The 20,309-nt window shown below is 40.6% G+C and overlaps 1 protein-coding gene across 1 annotated transcript in view; it reads right to left on the reverse strand.

Annotated features, from left to right (window-relative positions):
- Positions 1-20,309, reverse strand: part of slc38a9 (solute carrier family 38 member 9) — a 43,337-nt gene that overhangs the window by 6,636 nt on the left and 16,392 nt on the right. The window contains exons 3-8 of the mRNA XM_049738488.2: positions 3,878-4,007; positions 3,180-3,298; positions 3,035-3,098; positions 2,829-2,922; positions 1,178-1,348; positions 872-931 (exon numbers count right to left, since the gene is read on the reverse strand). Coding sequence (XP_049594445.1) covers positions 872-931; positions 1,178-1,348; positions 2,829-2,922; positions 3,035-3,098; positions 3,180-3,298; positions 3,878-4,007 — 638 coding nt within the window. The remainder of the gene's footprint in view (positions 1-871; positions 932-1,177; positions 1,349-2,828; positions 2,923-3,034; positions 3,099-3,179; positions 3,299-3,877; positions 4,008-20,309) is intronic.

Here is a 20,309-nt window from a genome sequence, read left to right on the forward strand (position 1 = left end):
GTGTGAAGAAGGACACTTTTAAAACAGACAGGACAGTGGCTCTCTAGGACCGGCCTGTTTTCACTCTTCTTTCACATTTATTGTCAAATATAATAGCGTGCCATGACCTACTAGTGGCTGGCAGTCAGTGGAATTATACCCTAAATAAACAGGAGGAAGAATAAAAAAGTTAAAACTGTACAAAAAACTCCACAAAATGGCAGGACAGTGGACCCAGAAGCAGAGACGTTTTTTTATATTTATTTTTTACAGCTAAAAAATTCAATCTGGGCTGAGATTTTATTTTGGTTTTGTGAAATTATGCAGACTTTAAGCTACCATGTTACATCAGTTGTTGTTTTTTTTGCCGCTTGTTTGTTTAGTCATTTATTTCTAATTTCATTTCCATTTCATTTTTCAACAGCTGAGTTGTACAGGTTATAAGTCACATTATTATAATGGTGGGAAAAAGTTTTGAAATGATTCGTCTTGGTCTCATCTTTTTATATCGCAAAGATATCCTGGCATTTGAATGGGGGTGTTATTATGTAGAGTTTTTATATCCACTATATTTATCATTCACATGAACAATAATTTTTACTTGGAAAATCCAATAGTTTCAATAAAATATTTTTTACCATGATTAAACATGCATATAAATGAATACATCATTTTTTAATGGGAGCTCAGCCATGCTACATGGGTGCTTGTCTCCCATCTAACTTAAAACCTGCTATTAATCAATATCATCAGTAACAATAAATGAACACGGACTATTCCTACATTGTATACAAATGTGAGATGATATGAAAGCCAGGTGTCATCAGACATCTTTTGTTGCGATTTGTGATTCTAATATGTACTGTACATAAAAATTTAATTTCTCACTTACCTCTATCTGTCCCATTGGTTCCAAACTCCCAATCTGACATGTTAACATTATGAGCGTAGTCTGTACACAGGAGGAGGGAATCCATGAATGAAGGAAAATTCATAAATGCATTTATTGTAAACTCTACAAAAACTAAAACTTCACATTCTCACATCCGTGTGTAGTTGTATTTGGTTACTAGCTTTCATGAAAACTCAATAAAACGAAAGAAGAAAGTAGCTTGCAACAAAATTTCAACAAAGATTTAAGTTCCACGACACAGGTCTAAAATGCTTTTCTGGTTGGATAAGAATTTTGTTGTCTTACTGTAGATAAACTGCCCAGTGTTGTAGAGAAAATTGGACATGAGGACCCAATAAACCACCATGGCTCCGATAAGAGACACCATTGAGAAGAATAAGCTGGACCACTGACCAAACTTGCCAAAGTAGTACCGACAAACATCAGGAAATTCCCAGTCCGATGTGTCCACATAGGCTGCACAAGACAAAGACAGAGGGGTGACAAATATTTCATGGTAATAACAAATAGTTGTTCATTGGCATACAAAACCCACATTTTCTTTTATCAGAGTCAAAACAAATTCGCATACAGTAATCCCTCGTTTATCGCGGATAATTGGTTCCAAAAACCACCCTCAATAAGTGAAATCCGCGAAGTACGGTCACCAACAAGAAGTACTGGGCAGGCTAACGAATTAGCGGAAAGATGCTAATTCGCGATCGGCTAACACGCGAAAACGGACTTCTAAAGCAACGTAAACGAACATTTGGAGCAATGCTACATTGTCCTAAAGCAGGGGTGGGCAATTACCCTTAAGGGCCAATGTCCTGCATGTTTTATAGGTCTCCCTGCTGCAACACACCTGATTCAAATGATCAGGATTGTTATCCAGCTTCTGCAGACCTTGCCAATTATCTGACCATTTGAATCAGGTCTGTTGCAACAGGGTGACAGAAAACATGCAGGATACCGGCCCTCAAGGACCGGAATTGCTTACCGCTGTCCTAAAGGTTAGAAACATGTTTCCTCAATTTAGAAGTTTTATTTTGACTTTTAAATGTTTTTTTAATCTGGAAAGAAAAATCCGCGATATAGCGAAACTGTGATATATGGAACGCGAAGTAGCGAGGGATCACTGTAAATGCGGTTTGTCGATTGTATGTAATAGCTGGCAAAATGCCTAGTAAAATAGGGGATCAGAATTTGGTGTTGTGGCGTGAATCATTTTCGCATTATTCAAGTATCTACCCGCTTCATGGTTGCTACACGTCCACTCGAGTTGGGAAAATGGCAGAACAGCAGCGCACCAGTATTTTATGCTAAAATTTTGCATCATCTCCAAACCATGGTTGAGTTGATTAATGAATGGCTTCAATTGATTTTTAGAGAAACCAACTAAAATTGTGTTGTGTTCATAGTTTGTGGAGGATGAGAGCAAACGAGAGATTTCTCACATAAAAATACATTTTGGGGTTTTACAAAAATACTTCCCAATAGTTATAATTTACAAATGAATAGAATTTTTACTTAAAATGTAATTAAATTAAAAGCAATTTCTGTACTTTTCTCTGGTGGATTAAAAAACACATTTCATAATGAATAAACAATATTTTTTTTTTTACTAATATTCAGTTGACAAATAAATACCTCTGGCAGTACAACCCAGTTTGTCAAGGAATGCAATAAAGTGCAAAGAACTGAAATAAATACAATATTAACAGAATGTCAAGTTGTGTTCACATATACTACAGTTTAGCCAGTAAATAAGCTAATAAATTGGCTGTAATGAAATATGAGAAAACAGAGGCTTGTAGGGAAAATGACGTAAAAAGACTGGCCAAAAGCAATTCACTTGTGTTACTGTTGAGTTCTAGCATTTCCAAAATCTTGAGTTTGCCTCAGCAGATTACAAAGACGCACAGTTGATGTAATGCTTTCCATTTGTGATACTCACGTATTGCTTTTGGTGATTTGAGTACAACGTTACAACAGTACAGCATAAGTAAGCCTACAAAAATAAGGATGAGGATCCCAAGAGTGAAACCAGCCTAAGAAACAATCACAAAAAAACAATCAAAGGCTTTCTATTGATGGGACAATATTTAACATGCACAGACATACACTATTTGATTGGTAATATGTCAAATTAACTTGTTTTACCTGCTTTATACCCCAAGGTATACTGAGTATGGATGTGCCCATCATTGTGTTCCATATTGCAAATCTGCAAGATGACAGAAATAAACGCAGACCAAAATAATGACATCAGCTCGAACAGTGGTTGGATTTGACGCAAAATGCTTACATGGTAATGATACTGGGGTTTTTAGTCATGTGATCCTTTCCCGACATCTTAAATGCTGTCCCCAATGGGCTGTAGATGTAGATTTCCTCTGCCCTGGGGATGACATGGTTTGGCGGACTCTAGAGGACGGGGGTGGGGGGTGGGGGGGTGGGGGGTGGTCGGAGAGAGAGAGAAGAAAATCATATCAATATTCTATAAATAATTCTTATTGAATAAAAGGATCTTACCTGCCACCTACCATCTAGATCAGTGGTCCCCAATTAATGGCGGACCGGATGAGTGACAGACAATAATTTCACAGACTGACCTTTAAAGTGTGGCAGATAAATACAACAAAATAAAATGACACCACCGGCATAAAGACAATGGTATAATACAATAATAATTGTGAATCCATGTTGTACTCCTATGCAACTTTACTAGCAGCGTCCTCATACACAACATCGCAACAACAACATAACGTGAGTAATGTTATGTTCACATCACCGAGGTGCAGGAGAGAATCCGGTTCCTTTTACAAAATAAAAGACTATTCAGGCTCAGATAAATGAAATGGAAATATTGCAAGTTATTTATTCTTTCTTGTGAATGAACCTTTGGGAGGATTTAAGAGATTAGCCTGTTTCTTGTATGCAGTTTGTGTATGTCATGATTAATCAACTACTGTATTGAAGTGCAAGGTGATGGATGAGACCTACCAACAGCCTGTCAGAAGAACCAGTTAGTTTGCTATAGTAATGCACTCTGCTGTTGAGGATGGCAGCCTCGGCTGACACGCGCTCTTGCGGTTCATCATCTATGATGTTTCTAGGCTCCACGTAGAATGGTCTGGAAGTAATGGACAAAAAGAAAAATTCATTAGACTTACTGTTATTGTGTCTCTTTGTGAGCAGGATTAGGCAAAGAAATAACAAATTTGACTTTGTGGGAAGAGCGATACGTGAGAAAACAGTTAATGCAGAGTCACAGATGTTTTCTAGAGGGACCTCCTTGACAATTCCAGTAGATTATAAATTGATTACAATGACAAGTTTAGCAGATGAGTACAATTAAAGGTGTCAAATCTATCTTTATATTTTACGGGTTTTGGCTAAATGTTGAAAAGAGGAAGCTAATTTTAAATTTCAATTATAAATAAACACAACTATACACACACATATATAGTGTGTGTATATACATATATATATATATATACACATACATATATATACACACACATATATAGTGTGTGTATATACATATATATATATATATACACATACATATATATACATACATATATATACACATACATATACGTATATACATACATATACATACATATATACACACACACATATATATATATATATATATATATATATATATATATATATATATATATATATATATATATATAAACATATATATATAATATATATATATATATATATATATATATATATATATATATATATATATATATATATATATATATATATATATAAAAAAAAAAAACTTTTCCTCACCCCCCGTGGGTGGTCTCTTTTTCCCTTCAAGCTCGGGTCCTCTACCAGAGGCCTGGGAGCTTGAGGGTTCTACGCAGTATCTTTGCTGTTCCTAGTACTGCACTTTTCTGGACTGAGATGTCAGATGTTTTTCCTGGGATCTGTTTCAGCCACTCCTCCAGTTTGGGGGTTACTGCCCCTAGTGCTCCAATGACCACAGGTACCACTGAAGTCTTAACTCTCCAGGTCTTCTCCAGCTCTTCTCTGAGCCCTTGATATTTCTCAAGTTTCTCATGTTCCTTTTTCCTAATGTTACCATCATTTGGGATGGCTATGTCAACCACAACGGCTTTCCTCTGCTCTTTGTCCACCACCACAATGTCCGGTTGGTTCGCCATTACCATTCTGTCTGTCTGGATCTGGAAGTCCCAGAGGATCTTGGCTTGGTCATTCTCTACCACCTTTGGAGGTGTTTCCCACTTGGATCTTGGGACTTCCAGTCCATACTCTGCACAGATGTTCCTGTACACTATTCCAGCTACTTGGTTATGGCGCTCCATGTATGCTTTACCTGCCAGCATCTTACACCCTGCAGTTATGTGCTGGATTGTCTCAGGACCTTCTTTGCACAATCTACACCTGGGGTCTTGTCTGGTGTGGTAGATTTGGGCCTCTATTGCTCTGGTGCTCAAGGCCTGTTCTTGTGCAGCCAGGATCAGTGCCTCTGTGCTGTCCTTCAGACCAGCTCTTTCTAGCCATTGGTAGGATTTCTGGATATCAGCTACTTCAGCTATGTTTCGGTGGTACATCCCATGTAGGGGCTTGTCCTCCCATGATGGTCCCTCCAGCACCTCATCTTCCTTTGATGCCCATTGTCTGAGACATTCACTGAGCACGTCATCCGTTGGGGCCTTATCCCTGATGTACTTATGGATCTTGGATGTTTCATCTTGGATCGTGGCTCTCACGCTCGCCAGTCCTCGGCCTCCTTCTTTACGGCTAGTGTACAGTCTCAGGGTGCTGGACTTGGGATGGAACCCTCCATGCATGGTTAGGAGCTTCCGTGTCTTGATATCTGTGGTCTGTATATCTTCCTTTGGCCACCGTATGATTCCTGCAGGGTACCTGATTACTGGTAGGGCGTAGCTGTTAATGGCTAGGGACTTGTTCTTGCCATTGAGCTGACTTCTTGGGACTTGCCTTACTCGATGGAGGTATTTGGCTGTGGCTGCTTTCCTTGTTTCCTCGTCAAGGTTGCCATTTGCCTGTGGAATTCCAAGGTATTTGTAGCTGTCCTCAATGTCTGCTATTGTTCCTTCTGGGAGTGAGACCCCCTCTGTGTGGATTACCTTTCCTCTTTTAGTCACCATGCGGCCACATTTCTCAAGTCCGAATGACATTCCGATGTCAGAGCTGTAGATCCTGGTAGTGTGGATCAGGGAGTCAATGTCCCGCTCGTTCTTAGCGTACAGCTTTATGTCATCCATGTAGAGGAGGTGGCTGATGGTGGCCCCATTCCTGAGTTGGTATCCATAGCCCGTCTTGTTGATTATTTGGCTGAGGGGGTTCAGTCCTACACAGAACAGCATTGGGGACAGAGCGTCTCCTTGGTATATACCACATTTGATGGTCACGTGTGCAAGTGGCTTGCCATTGGCTTCAAGTGTGGTTTTCCACTGTTTCATCGAGTTGGCGATGAAGGTTCTCAGAGTCCCATTGATGTTGTACAGCCTCAAGCATTCAGTGATCTAAGTATGTGGCATTGAGTCATATGCTTTCTTGTAATCAATCCAGGCAGTGCTCAGGTTGGTACGTCTAGTTCTGCAGTCTTGGGTGACTGTTCTATCCACCAGGAGTTGATGTTTTGCTCCTCTGGTATTTTTACCAATCCCTTTCTGAGCAGTGCTCATGTATTGATCCATGTGCCTGCTGATCTTATCTGATATTATGCCCGACATCAGCTTCCATGTTGTGGAGAGGCAGGTGATTGGCCGGTAGTTGGATGGGACTGTACCCTTTGATGGATCCTTCTGGATCAGGATCGTACGCCCTTGGGTTAGCCATCCAGGGTGAGTCCCATCCCTTAGCAGCTGGTTTGTGCTGCCAGGCGCTCATGGAGAGTTGTAAGTTTATTGAGCCAGTAGCTGTGGATCATGTCAGGGCCTGGTGCTGTCCAGTTTTTCATTCCTGAGACTCTTCTCTGGATGTCTGCCACTGTGATGGTTACTGGGTTCTGTTCAGGGAGCTTGCTGTGGTCCTTTCTCAGAGCCACCAGCCACTGTGCATCCTTCTTATGTGATGCCTCCCGCTCCCATATATCCTTCCAGTACTGTTCAGTTTCCAGCCTTGGTGGGTCTGCTCTGCTATTATTCCCCTGCCACTGAGCGTACACTTTCGCTGGTTGTGTTGTGAACAACCTGTTTATTCGTCTGGCTTCATTCTCTCTTGTGTACCTCTTTAGGCGGCTGGCCAAGGCTTGGAGTCTTTGTTTGGCAGTTTCGAGTGCTTCAGGTATGGGCATATGGCTGTATTTCTTGGGAACTTGCTTTTTCATTGCACCTTTCTGGGCCTCTGTCATTTGGCTCACTTCTCTCCGTGCTATCTTGATTTTGGCCTCCAGCCTTCTCTTCCATGGTGGGCACTGTTGTGGTCGCATATGGTCATTCTTCTTGTAGCCAAGCATTTCTAGGATCACTGCTGCTGAGGTGTATATCAGCTCATTGGTTTCAGTGATGGTAGCCGTAGGAATTGTTGTCAATGCTGCATTCACATCTTCTAGGAGACTTTCTGAGGGTACTTCACTTAGCCTCTGCAGTGTGTATCTAGGTTCCCGAGCATTCATTCTCACCGTGATCTTGTTCTTCAGGTCAGTTGCTGCCTCGTTCAGCTTGATTGTGCTTATTGGGGTTTCGTACCCAACCTCTGGGCTTTTACATGGATTTAACTCATCTCTGACCTGGTGCTCTGGTTGGCCTTCGCTATGGCATTTGTGTTGTATCTCATCAATCTCGAGCTGTGATAGCAGGTGCCGTTTATGGATATTGGAACATTGAGCTACTAGTTGCTTGGCCGATAGTGTTGACTGTGGGTATCGAAGTTGCCATCGTTCCCGCATTCTCCGCATGTAACCCCTCTCGCTCGGGTTGCTGGAGTAGTAGCATTCCAACAGATCCTTATTCTCGCATCTCGCCCATTTGTGTCTTGTTCCAGTAGCCCATATATATGTATATATATACATATATATATATATATATCCCTCGTTTATCGCGGATAATTCACCCTCTCATCTGTACAATTTTTGCTGTGTATTTTTTGTGTCAATAAATGTATATGAAACCATTTAAGCTCATATTTTATTATTAGAACATTAAATAATTGTTTCGAACATGTAACTAATACATTAATGGCATAAATAACATACAGAAAATTTTGTTTAAATATTGAAAATATAAATCTTATACGTGTGTGCGTGTAACATGTTAACAAGACGTACCGGGCAGGCTAACGAGTTAGCGGAAAGATACTAATTCACGATCGTGCTAACACGCAAAAACGGACCTCTAAAGGAATTTAAACGAACATTTGACAATATTACATTGTCCTAAGGTTAGACACATGTGATCGTTTATTTCTCTTGTTAGGAGACCCACTTACATCGTCAATGACTCCTGTATCACTGTAACCGACATATGTAGACAAAAGTAAAACAGGAAGTGGTATCGCCTGAAAACGGCCTTCAAAATAAATCACCCTAACTCAAAACAAAGCACGGCTGAATAACATAAATACACTGTTCAAAAAAATTAAAGTAACAGTTTTTTATCAGGGTATGGCATGAATTTAGTTAGACTTTTCTGATAAGGTTTTGGTCAGGTACGTGGCAGAAGGGGTTGTTAATCAGTTTCAGCTGCATTGGTGTTGATGGAATTAACAACAGGTGCACTAGAAGGGCAACAACAAGATGGTCCCCAAAACAGGACTGGTTTTGCAGGCGGAGACCATTTCAAGTTCCTCCCTCTTGATCTTTTTTAACTGTTTTTCCACTTTAGCTAGAGTCATTATCAGGACTGGGAGCATGAGGCGATTTCTTAACCCTCCTGAAGTGGCGCAGATTGTCCAACTCCTCCAGGATGGCACATCCATGCATGCTGTTGCAAGAAGATTTGATGTGTCTCCCAGTACCAGAGCATGGAGGAGATTCCAGGAGACAGGCAGTTACTCTAGGAGAGCTGGGCAGGGCCGTAGATGGTCCTCACTCCATCAGCAGGACCGATATCTGCTACTTTGTGCAAGGAGGACCAGGTTGAGCACTGCCCGAGCCCTACAGAATGACCTCCAGCAGGCTACTAGTGTGAATGTCTCTGCCCAAACAGTCAGAAACAGACTTCACGAGGGTGGCCTCAGGGTACGACGTCCTGTAGTGTGCCCTGTGCTCATTGCTCAGCACCGTGGAGCTCGATAGGCATTTGCCATAGAACAGCAGAATTGGCAAGTCCGCAACTGGCGCCCTGTGCTTTTCACAGATGAGAGCAGGTTTACCCTGAGCACCTGTGATAGACATGAAAGGGTCTGGAGAAGCCAGGGAGAGCGCTATGCTGCCTGCAACATCATTCAGCATGACCGATTCGGTGGTGGGTCAGTGATGGTCTGGGGAGGCATTTCCATGGAGGGACGAACAGACCTCTACAGGCTAGAGAACGGCAGTCTGACTGCCATTAGGTATCGGGATGAAATCCTTGCACCCATGGTCAGTAGGTCCTGGGTTCCTCCTGATCCACAACAATGCCCGGCCTCATGTGGCAAGTGTATGCAGACAGTATCTGGAGCAGGGGTGGGCTATTAATTTTTACAAGGGGCCACATGAAAAACCTTGTTAGAGTTGTGCACACTCCAACTTATTTTGCAAGAACCAAACAGGAGACAAGTCCTTTTAAGCACCTGCAGGTGGAGAGTCCATTCGTCGCTGTGTGTACAGCGATGATCGGATGCAGTGTGACTCAGGCCTCTTGCAGGAGCATTTTATTGAGAGAAACAGAGTGGGGTTTGAGAGTGGGGGTCAGAGTAGACAAACGGGCCGAAGCCCCGCGCCTGCTGATCAAAGCACAGCACGATGTTGTGTGAACAAAACAACTTTGATTGCTTCCTCTGCAGCTAGTCAATCAGTTCAAAAGATCTTAGCACTTTGTTCTAATACTTTTGTTAAGACAGGACAAGCGAGTTTAATTATTACAGGTTACATTCCAACATAAGCATAGGATCAAACTAATCTATCAGCCCTAACAAACCTGAGTTGTGTCAGAGGGCCACACCTACAATAACTTAAACCTGCTCAATTTTCTTCCACTGTAAAATGCACTAAATTATTTATTTTAAATAGCTGGTACTGGTAATTAGAAGAATACAATTATTCAGTTTATATTCATATTAAGCTATGTGAAATTGTGGTGTATAGGTCAAATAAAAAACAATCATTAATCAGTACAAATTATTCTTAACTTCTTTAACTTTTCCTCAAATGACAAAGCCGCTGAATCTCTGGGTGTGAAGTTTGATAAAAAGTTCTTGTTGGGCTTGCAGTTTTGCTAGCAATGCATTTGCCTCTGTTGCACGCTGTTTATCAGACAGATGTATTTTTTCTCATGCCTGGTCATGTAGTGGCGACTCAAATTGTGTTCTTTAAACACAGCGACCTGTGTGCCACAAACCAGGCACACGGCTTTACCTTTCAGTTCTGTAAAGAAATACTTGGCAGTCCATGTCTTGTTGAAAACACGGCGCTCCTTGTCAATTTTTCTTTTCTTTGTGTCAGCACACATTTTGAGAGCAGCATTACTTCGCGCTGTTCACCTACATGCACAGCTCACATGCACGCACGCTTCACGGAAGTGCGACGCCTTTCAAAATAAAAGCAGCACAGTTGTATTGCATGTACGACACAGATTTTTTTTTAATTTATTCAGTTGTAATCAAATGTAATTTATGATTGCGGGCCGGACAGAGACGCACAAAGGGCCGGATATGGCCCGTGGGCCGTATTTTGCCCAGGTTTGATCTGGAGGATGAAGGAATTGACACAATTGAATGACCCTCACGATCACCTGATCTAAACCCGATAGAACACCGCTGGGACATCATGCTTCGGTCTATCAGACGCCGCCAAGTTGCTCCTCAGACTTAAAAGGAACTTGCTGATGCCCTTAGACAGATCTGGGAGGACATCTCACAAGACACCATCCGTCGTCTCATTTGGAGCATGCCGTGACGTTGTCAAGCACGCATACAAGCTCGTGGGGGGCACACAAGATATTGAAAATAATTTTGAGTTGCAGAAATTGAATTTAGGCAAAATGGACGAGCCTGCCAGATCATTTTTTCACTTTGATTTTTGGGGTGTCTATATACTGAGCCCTCTGTAGGCTGAAAACTTTTATTTCCATCAAAAGATGTGGCATCCTTTTGTTCCTGAGACATTAAACTGTCTATATCAGTATAGATATCCAACTTTTGTTTTTCACCATTGAAATCTGATGTGTTTTCAAAGTGTTCCTTTAATTTTTTTGAGCAGTCTAACATGGAGAATTCTTAACACATACTGTAAATATGTTTTTAGAATAACTTTTATTATTATAATTTTTTTTATAACAAGGTACAAGTTGTTGCATGTTGTGAGCGATGTCCGTTGTTGAGTCAGGAAAAACAAAGATGTGGAGTGTGGAGTTGATTCTTTATTGGCAAGATCTTGGGTTGTTTAATGGCGGTCAGTACACAAGGCACTACAGCAGATGAAAGAACAGTTTCCTTCTCCAGGTCAAATTGTTTTATACTGTCCAGAAAAGGCGGGTCAATGACACCTGACCATTTGGTATCTGTGTGTGTGGGGGCGTCACACCCCCCCGTGTGTGTGTGTGTGTGTGTGTGTGTGTGTGTGTGTGTGTGTGTGTGTGTGTGTGTGTGTGTGCGCTTATACCAGGGGTGTCAAACTCATTTTGGTCTGGAGTCCGCATACAACTTAATTGGATCTCAAGGGGGCCAGACCAGTAAACTCATTCCAAAATTACATCGAACTAACAATAAGTCCACTTTTTTTCTTTGTATTAGTGCAAAGAAAAATACATAAATTATAAAAATCTTTATATGAAATGAATTGTCCCTTTTACTAAATATATTATGAACAACCTAAGAGTTTTTAAGAAAAGTGTGCAATTTCAACAACACTTTTACTCACTTTAACATTTATTCAAGTGCATTATGCATAAAAATTGATCATTGTACAATGTTGCAAAACATCTATTCGCAGTTTTGTGGAACTTAAAAACACTGTCCTGCATGTTAAACTACATCAAACACATACAAATTTAGAAATTATTTAAACTTATCTAAATTATGTATTATTTATTTCCACATCTGGGAAGCAATTCTGAACACATGAACTGACTCCACACACTTGAAATCTTAAGTGGCAGTTCTTTTAAACAGACATTTGATGAAGTAAATTTTCCTATTCCTTGTTAATGCATAAAATGTATACATGTACAAAAAACTCACATAACATATATGGCATGCATAAGATATTTCTTCATTTACCTTTTGTTTTCTCAGTTCTCCATGCAAGCTGTTGTATTTTCCTCCATGCTGAGTTTCATAGCGGCGCCGAATATTGTATTCCTTAAGCACCGAAACTTGCTGCATGCACACGGGTTTCCCATTCACCTCCGTGAACATATAGGAAGAGGTCCATTTTTCTTGAAAAATCCGACACTCTGTGTCCACTTTTCTCTTTTTTGACAAAGACATTTCACTGAAGAGGGTGCCAGTGTCAACAGAAATAGCGGGTAAAGCGACAGAACTGACTAAAACAGCGCCCCCAGCGGACAATATAGGAAGTGCAAATTTTAATTAAAACTAAGTTTATTCTTCTTTAATAATGCAGATTTAACCTGCGGGCCAGACTGAACCCACCGGCAGGCCGATTCCGGCCCGCGGGCCGTACGTTTGACACCCCTGGTTTATACTGTTCTGTGTGTTGTATTCGTGTTCTGATTGAGCAGTTATGTTTATGTTAGAAATATACCGTATTTTCCGGACTATAAGTCGCTCCGGAGTATAAGTCGCACCAGCCATAAAATGCCCCAAAAAGTGAAAAAAAAACATATATAAGTCGCTCCGGAGTATAAGTCGCATTTTGGGGGCAATTTATTCGACAAAATCCCACACCAAAAACAGTCATGAACGAGCAACAACAGGCTAAACGATAGCAACAACAGGCTAAACGATAGGTATGCTAACGTGACAAACACAAACAAAGAGCTGAGAACGGGCCTGACGTAACATATAGAGTGATTAAGGACAACTATTACATGAATAACGTTTATAAAACCATCAGTGTCACTCCAATTCATTAAATAGCAACAACAGGCTAAACGATAGGTATGCTAACGTGACAAACTCAAACAAAGAGCTGAGAACGGGCCTGACGTAACATATAGAGTGATTAAGGACAACTATTACATGAATAACATGTTTATAAAACCATCGGTGTCACTCCAATTCATTAAATAGCAACAACAGGCTAAACGATAGGTATGCTAACGTGACAAACACAAACAAAGAGCTGAGAACGGGCCTGTCGTAACATATAGAGTGATTAAGGACAACTATTACATGAATAACATGTTTATAAAACCATCGGTGTCACTCCAATTCATTAAATCCATCGATCGTTCTTTGTCAACAATGGGTGCGCACGGCTGAGGGCGCTTGCGCTTCAAAATATTCCACAGACTCATATAACGATAGATAAACTATATTTAAACTATAATACAAGCCAATAATATTATCAAACCATCCGTGCACTTTAATTCCATTAAATCCATCGATCAAATTCCTCGTCCTTTGTCAACATCGCCGCGCGTGCGCCCTGACGTCAGCCTCGTCTTTATTCCACAGATCTACTATATAACTATATTGTAGCGTTAACAAAGTACAAGGATAGACGTAGGTTTGGTAAACGGCTCTTTATTAAACAAAACAAACTTCCAAGCGTGTGGCGGCGTGGACTTCCAGACAGACCGGGCGTGCGTAATGGCCATGTCCGAGCCCCGCGCACCGTTCGCGGACAGCCACTCGGCCGAGCGTCGGCCCCCGACTCAGTAGAGACCGGGCGTGCATAAAAGCCATAATAGTTTTTCAAACCTTCTATGTCACTCCAAATCCTTAATTCCTTCAAACTCTTTGTCCTCCGTGTCACTTAGAAATGATCACCGCTAATGATGCCGGTAGTCCTTGTGTGGGCACGTTTGTATGTAAACAACCACTTGAAATAGTAATCCATTGGTACATCACGGTTCTCCAAACTTTCTTTCTGCTGCTCGATTACTGTTTTCAGCTGCATATTTTACAACTTGAAGTTTGTAACCTGCAAAATATGAGTTTCTTTTTGGTGCCATTTTTCTTAAGCCCACCCAGTTGATGAGTCACGGCCAACGGTAAAATTTAGAGCGCCCTCATCCAGTTTCGTCTGAAAATATATTTTTTTTTGGTTGTTTTATCAAAGTCAAAGTCTGCTTTATCGTCGATATATTTTTTTATATACTAAGACACACAAAGAGATTGAAATTACATTTCCACTATCCCTCGGTGAGATAGTACACATATGCATACAAGCAACACAAAAAAAAACAAGAAGGCACTAACAATGAATAAATAAGAGTATTGAATAAATGATAAATAAACACATAATAATAAATAATAATAATAAATATAAGAGGAGCAAAAATGGAGCAAGTGTACATACAGCAGACAGTGGACTTGGATATGGTGCTTTAAAGTGTTAATTGCTTTATTTGATGTTTTCTCTATTTTTTATGTTTTGAATATGTTCAAGATAAAGAAATAAAAGCATGTGAAGTGATCAACTATACTAAAAATAACATGGGAAGTGGTCAACTATACTTGTAAGTGATGTCTTAATGATCAAGTAAAAATTTGTGAAAAAAAAACATATATACCGTATTTTCCGGACTATAAGTCGCTCCGGAGTATAAGTCGCACCAGCCATAAAATGCCCCAAAAAGTGAAATAAAACATATATAAGTCGCTCCGGAGTATAAGTCGCATTTTGGGGGCAATTTATTCGACAAAATCCCACACCAAAAACAGTCATGAACGAGCAACAACAGGCTAAACGATAGCAACAACAGGCTAAACGATAGGTATGCTAACGTGACAAACACAAACAAAGAGCTAAGAACGGGCCTGACGTAACATATAGAGTGATTAAGGACAACTATTGCATGAATAACATGTTTATAAATCCATCAGTGTCACTCCAATTCATTAAATAGCAACAACAGGCTAAACAATAGGTATGCTAACGTGACAAACTCAAACAAAGAGCTGAGAACGGGCCTGACGTAACATATAGAGTGATTAAGGACAACTATTACATGAATAACATGTTTATAAAACCATCGGTGTCACTCCAATTCATTAAATAGCAACAACAGGTTAAACGATAGGTATGCTAACGTGACAAACACAAACAAAGAGCTGAGAACGGGCCTGACGTAACATATAGAGTGATTAAGGACAACTATTACATGAATAACATGTTTATAAAACCATCGGTGTCACTCCAATTCATTAAATCCATCGATCGTTCTTTGTCAACAATGGGTGCGCACGGCTGAGGGCGCTTGCGCTTCAAAATATTCCACAGGCTCATATAACGATAGATAAACTATATTTTAAATAACTATAATACAAGCCAATAATATTATCAAACCATCCGTGCACTTTAATTCCATTAAATCCATCGATCAAATTCCTCGTCCTTTGTCAACATCGCCGCGCGTGCGCCCTGACGTCAGCCTCGTCTTTATTCCACAGATCTACTATATAACTATATTGTAGCGTTAACAAAGTACAAGGATCGACGTAGGTTTGGTAAACGGCTCTTTATTAAACAAAACAAACTTCCAAGCGTGTGGCGGCGTGGACTTCCAGACAGACCGGGCGTGCGTAATGGCCATGTCCGAGCCCCGCGCACCGTTCGCGGACAGCCACTCGGCCGAGCGTCGGCCCCCGACTCAGTAGAGACCGGGCGTGCGTAAAAGCCATAATAGTTTTTCAAACCTTCTATGTCACTCCAAATCCTTAATTCCTTCAAACTCTTTGTCCTCCGTGTCACTTAGAAATGATCACCGCTAATGATGGTAGTCCTTGTGTGGGCACGTTTGTATGTAAACAACCGGCGCGCCGCGCTACTGACGTCACTTGAAATAGTAATCCATTGGTACATCACGGTTCTCCAAACTTTCTTTCTGCTGCTCGATTACTGTTTTCAGCTGCATATTTTACAACTTGAAGTTTGTAACCTGCAAAATATGAGTTTCTTTTTGGTGCCATTTTTCTTAAGCCCACCCAGTTGATGAGTCACGGCCAACGGTAAAATTTAGAGCGCCCTCATCCAGTTTCGTCTGAAAATATCATTTTTTTTGGTTGTTTTATCAAATTCAAAGTCTGCTTTATCGTCGATATATTTTTTTATATACTAAGACACACAAAGAGATAGAAATTACATTTCCACTATCCCTCGGTGAGATAGTACACATATGCATACAAGCAACACAAAAAAAACCAAGAAGGCACTAACAATGAATAAATAAGAGTATTGAATAAATGATAAATAAACAAATAATAATAAATAATAATAATAAATATAAGAGGAGCAAAAATGGAGCAAGTGTACATACAGCAGACAGTGGACTTGGATATGGTGCTTTAAAGTGTTAATTGCTTTATTTGATGTTTTCTCTATTTTTTATGTTTTGAATATGTTCAAGATAAAGAAATAAAAGCATGTGAAGTGATCAACTATACTAAAAATAACATGGGAAGTGGTCAACTATACTTGTAAGTGATGTCTTAATGATCAAGTAAAAATTTGTGAAAAAAAAAACATATATAAGTCGCTCCTGAGTATAAGTCGCCCCCCCACCCAAACTATGAAAAAAAACCGCGACTTATAGTCCGGAAATTACGGTAAGTTGCTCCTGAGTATAAGTCGCCCCCCCCCCCACCCAAACTATGAAACTATGAAAAAAAAACGCGACTTATAGTCCGGAAATTACGGTATATATATATATATATATTATGCGTTCTCTAATGAGTACTTATTCATAATGTTACTGCTCAGTCTGCTTGCTGCTTTGCCTTGCTTATTCTTATCTTGTGCAACAGAACAGAAGGATTACGGCTGGGTCAGGGGCGAGATGACGGTTGTGTCAAACAAGATACTGCTGACATCTCAGCAGAAAAATGACGTCCACCAGAACAGATCGTGAAAACAACACGTCAAACGATGCGCCATGAACCTTCTGATCTTCCTTAAAGAACATCACTTTCTCTTTTCATCTCTCGGAATATTGCTTAAACTGTTTTGCTGATATAGCCATATCTGCATGCAACACTTTGTGCATTACTTTTTGTTTGTTTTCTTACGAGACAAAGCCCGCAATCTTTTTTTTTCCCCTCACCCTCAGGGGCTAATCGTCTCACACTGTGAGTAGGGCATTCCAAATAAAAAGAGCGAGGAGTGTAAACAGATTTTTAGTGTAGTCAGATTGTAGAAAGCAATCTGTATCTCACTCCTCGCGAGAAAACTCAATATTCTGCCTCACTTGTGTTTGTCTGCTGATCCTTTTCTTTTATACAGATATTCAGTTAGCACTTTGAACCTGACAGTTCATATAAAATAATAAGATTTGCACACATACGAACATTAAAATGTATATGAGATTGTCTAACCTCACAAAATATGTACACATTGCAGTTGCTCTCTCTTCAAAGTGTACAAACTGTAAATATGTTTTTAGAACTCTTTTATTATTATAACAATATTTCTATAACAAGGTACAACACTGTAAATATTTTTTTTAGAACTCTTATTATTATAACAATTTTTTATAAAAAGGTTCAAGTGTACGCACTACAATTGTGTGGGCACTCCTTGGCTTCTGCTGGCGTGTGGACAAGTTTTGTGCCATAATTCCTCAATTTAGAAGTTTTATTTTCCATCCATCCATCCATTTTCTGAACCGCTTAATCCTCACGGGGGTCGCGGGTGTACTGGAGCCTATCCCAGACGTCATCGGGCAGTAGGCGGGGGACACCCTGAACCGGTTGCCAGCCAATCGCAGGGCACACAGAGACAAACAACCATTTGCACTCAGAACATGCAAACTCCGCACAGGGAGGGCCGGAGGTGGAATCAAACCCACACCCTCCTAACTGTGAGGCGGACGTGCTACCCAGTGCGCTACCGAGCCGCCCAAGTTTTATTTTAACTTTATTATTATTTTTTTTAATATGGAAAAAAATCTGCGATGTAGTGAAACGATAAACGAACCGTGATGTAGCGAGGGATTACTGTGTGTGTGTGTTTATGTATATATATATATATATATATATATATATATATATATATGTGTGTGTGTGTGTATATATATATATATATATATATTTATTTATTTGTGTAATTTCTGAGTCACATGGCAGAGTACGAGAAAGGGTTTAGAGCATAGGTGTCAAACTCAAGGCCCGGGGGCCAGATACGGCCCGCCACATCATTCTATGTGGCCCACGAAGACAAATTGTGCATCAAATTTGTGCGTCATTACTAGGATTGCAAATTGTCTTCACTTTTAATAATATCTTTTTTTTAAATATTTGACCAGTTTTTACTCGTCTGATTTGAAAACGTTTTGTACCTTTTACTGTATATAATAGTGTTAAGAGTAAAAGTGATCAAGTCATCACAAAAATCACGAAAGAAATCTTATATAAGCCGCATCTGACTATAAGCCGCAGGGTCCAACATTTTGGAAAAAAGTCGCGGCTTATAGTCTGGAAATTACGGTAATTGTTTTTTGCCAAATAATAATTAACTTTGAATTTCATGGCTGCAACACGTCCATTAGAAGTTGGGAAAGGTGGCAAAAAATACTGAGAAAGCTGAGAAAAGCTCATCAAACACCTATTTGGAACATCCCACATGTGATCAGGCTAATTGGGAACAGGTGGGTACCATGATTGGGTATAAAAGGAGCCTCCCCAAACATGCTCAGTCATTCACAAGCAAGGATGGGGCGAGATTCGGTTTCTCTGTGTGTCTTTGGCATGTGGAGAAATTGACAATAAAGCTGACTTTGTCCACAACTGCATGAGAAAATAGTTGAACAGTTTAAGAACAACATTTCTCAAAGCAAAATTGCAAGTAATTTAGGGATTTCAACATCTACGGTCCATAACATCACCAAAAGGTTCAGAGAATCTGGTGAAATCACTGCACGTAAGCGCCACAGCCAGAAACCAAGACTGAATGACCGTGACCTTCGATCCCTCAGACGGCACTGCCTTAAAAAACGACATGAGTGTGTTAAGGATATCACCAAATGGGCTCAGGAAAACTTCAGAAAACCACTGTCAGTAAATACAGTTCATCACTACATCAGTAAGTGCGGGTTAAAACTCTACCATGGAAGGCAAAAGCTGTTCATGAACAACATCCAGAAAAGCCGCCGGGTTCTCTGGGCGCGAGCTCATGTAAAATGCACTGATGCACAATGGAAAATTGTGTTGTGGTCTGATGAGTTCACTTTTCAAATTGTTTTTGGAAACACTGGACGTCGTGTCCTCCGGACCAAAGAGGAAGCGGACCATCCGGACTGTTATCAACGCAAAGTTCTAAAGCCAGCATCTGTCATGGTATGGGGGTGCATTAGTTCTCATGGCATGGGTGACTTACATTTCTGTGAAGGTAACAGAAATGCTGAAAAGTACATACAGGTTTTGGAGCAACATATGCTGCCATCCAAGTGACGTCTTTTTCATGGACGCCGCTGCTTATTTCAGCAAGACAATGCCAAGCCACATTCTGCACGTGTTACAACAGCGTGGCTTCGAAGTAAAAGAGTCCAGGTTCTCCCCTGGCCCGCTAGGAGTCCAGACCTGTCTCCCATTGAAAATGTGTGGTGCATTATGAAGCGTAAAATTCGACAGGGAAGACCCCGGACTGTTGAACAACTGAAGCGGTTCATCAAGCAAGAATGGGAAAGAATTCCACATGAGAAGCTAAGAGAATTAGTCTCTTTAGTCTAATTAGTTCCTAATTAGTACCAGCTCTGCCGAACCCCTGAAGCCGACGCACCGAACCCCTCGGGTTCGATCAAACCCAGGTTAAGAACCACTGGTTTAGGGCAAGGATACAAAACGCTAGCTCAGAAATGTCTGCTGTTATTTTCCACTGTGAGGAACATAGTGAGGAAATGGAAGACCACAGGCACAGTTCTAGTTAGACCCGGAGTGGCAGGCCAAGCAAAATCTCAGATAAGCAGAGGCGAAGGATGGTGAGAGCAGTCAAAATCAACCCACAGACCAGCTCCAAAGACCTACAACATGATCTTGCTGCAGATGATGTCACTGTGCATCGTTCAACTATTCAGCGCAGTTTGCACAAGGAGATGCTGTATGGGAGGGTAATGCGGCAGAAGCCTTTTTGCACACATGCCACAGAGTCGCTTGAGATATGGTGAAGTACATTTGGACAAGCCAGCTTCATTTTGGTATATGGTGCTGTGGACTG

This window comes from Syngnathus scovelli, chromosome 13 (assembly GCF_024217435.2).
Source record: "Syngnathus scovelli strain Florida chromosome 13, RoL_Ssco_1.2, whole genome shotgun sequence".
Classification (NCBI taxonomy): Eukaryota; Metazoa; Chordata; class Actinopteri; order Syngnathiformes; family Syngnathidae; genus Syngnathus; species Syngnathus scovelli.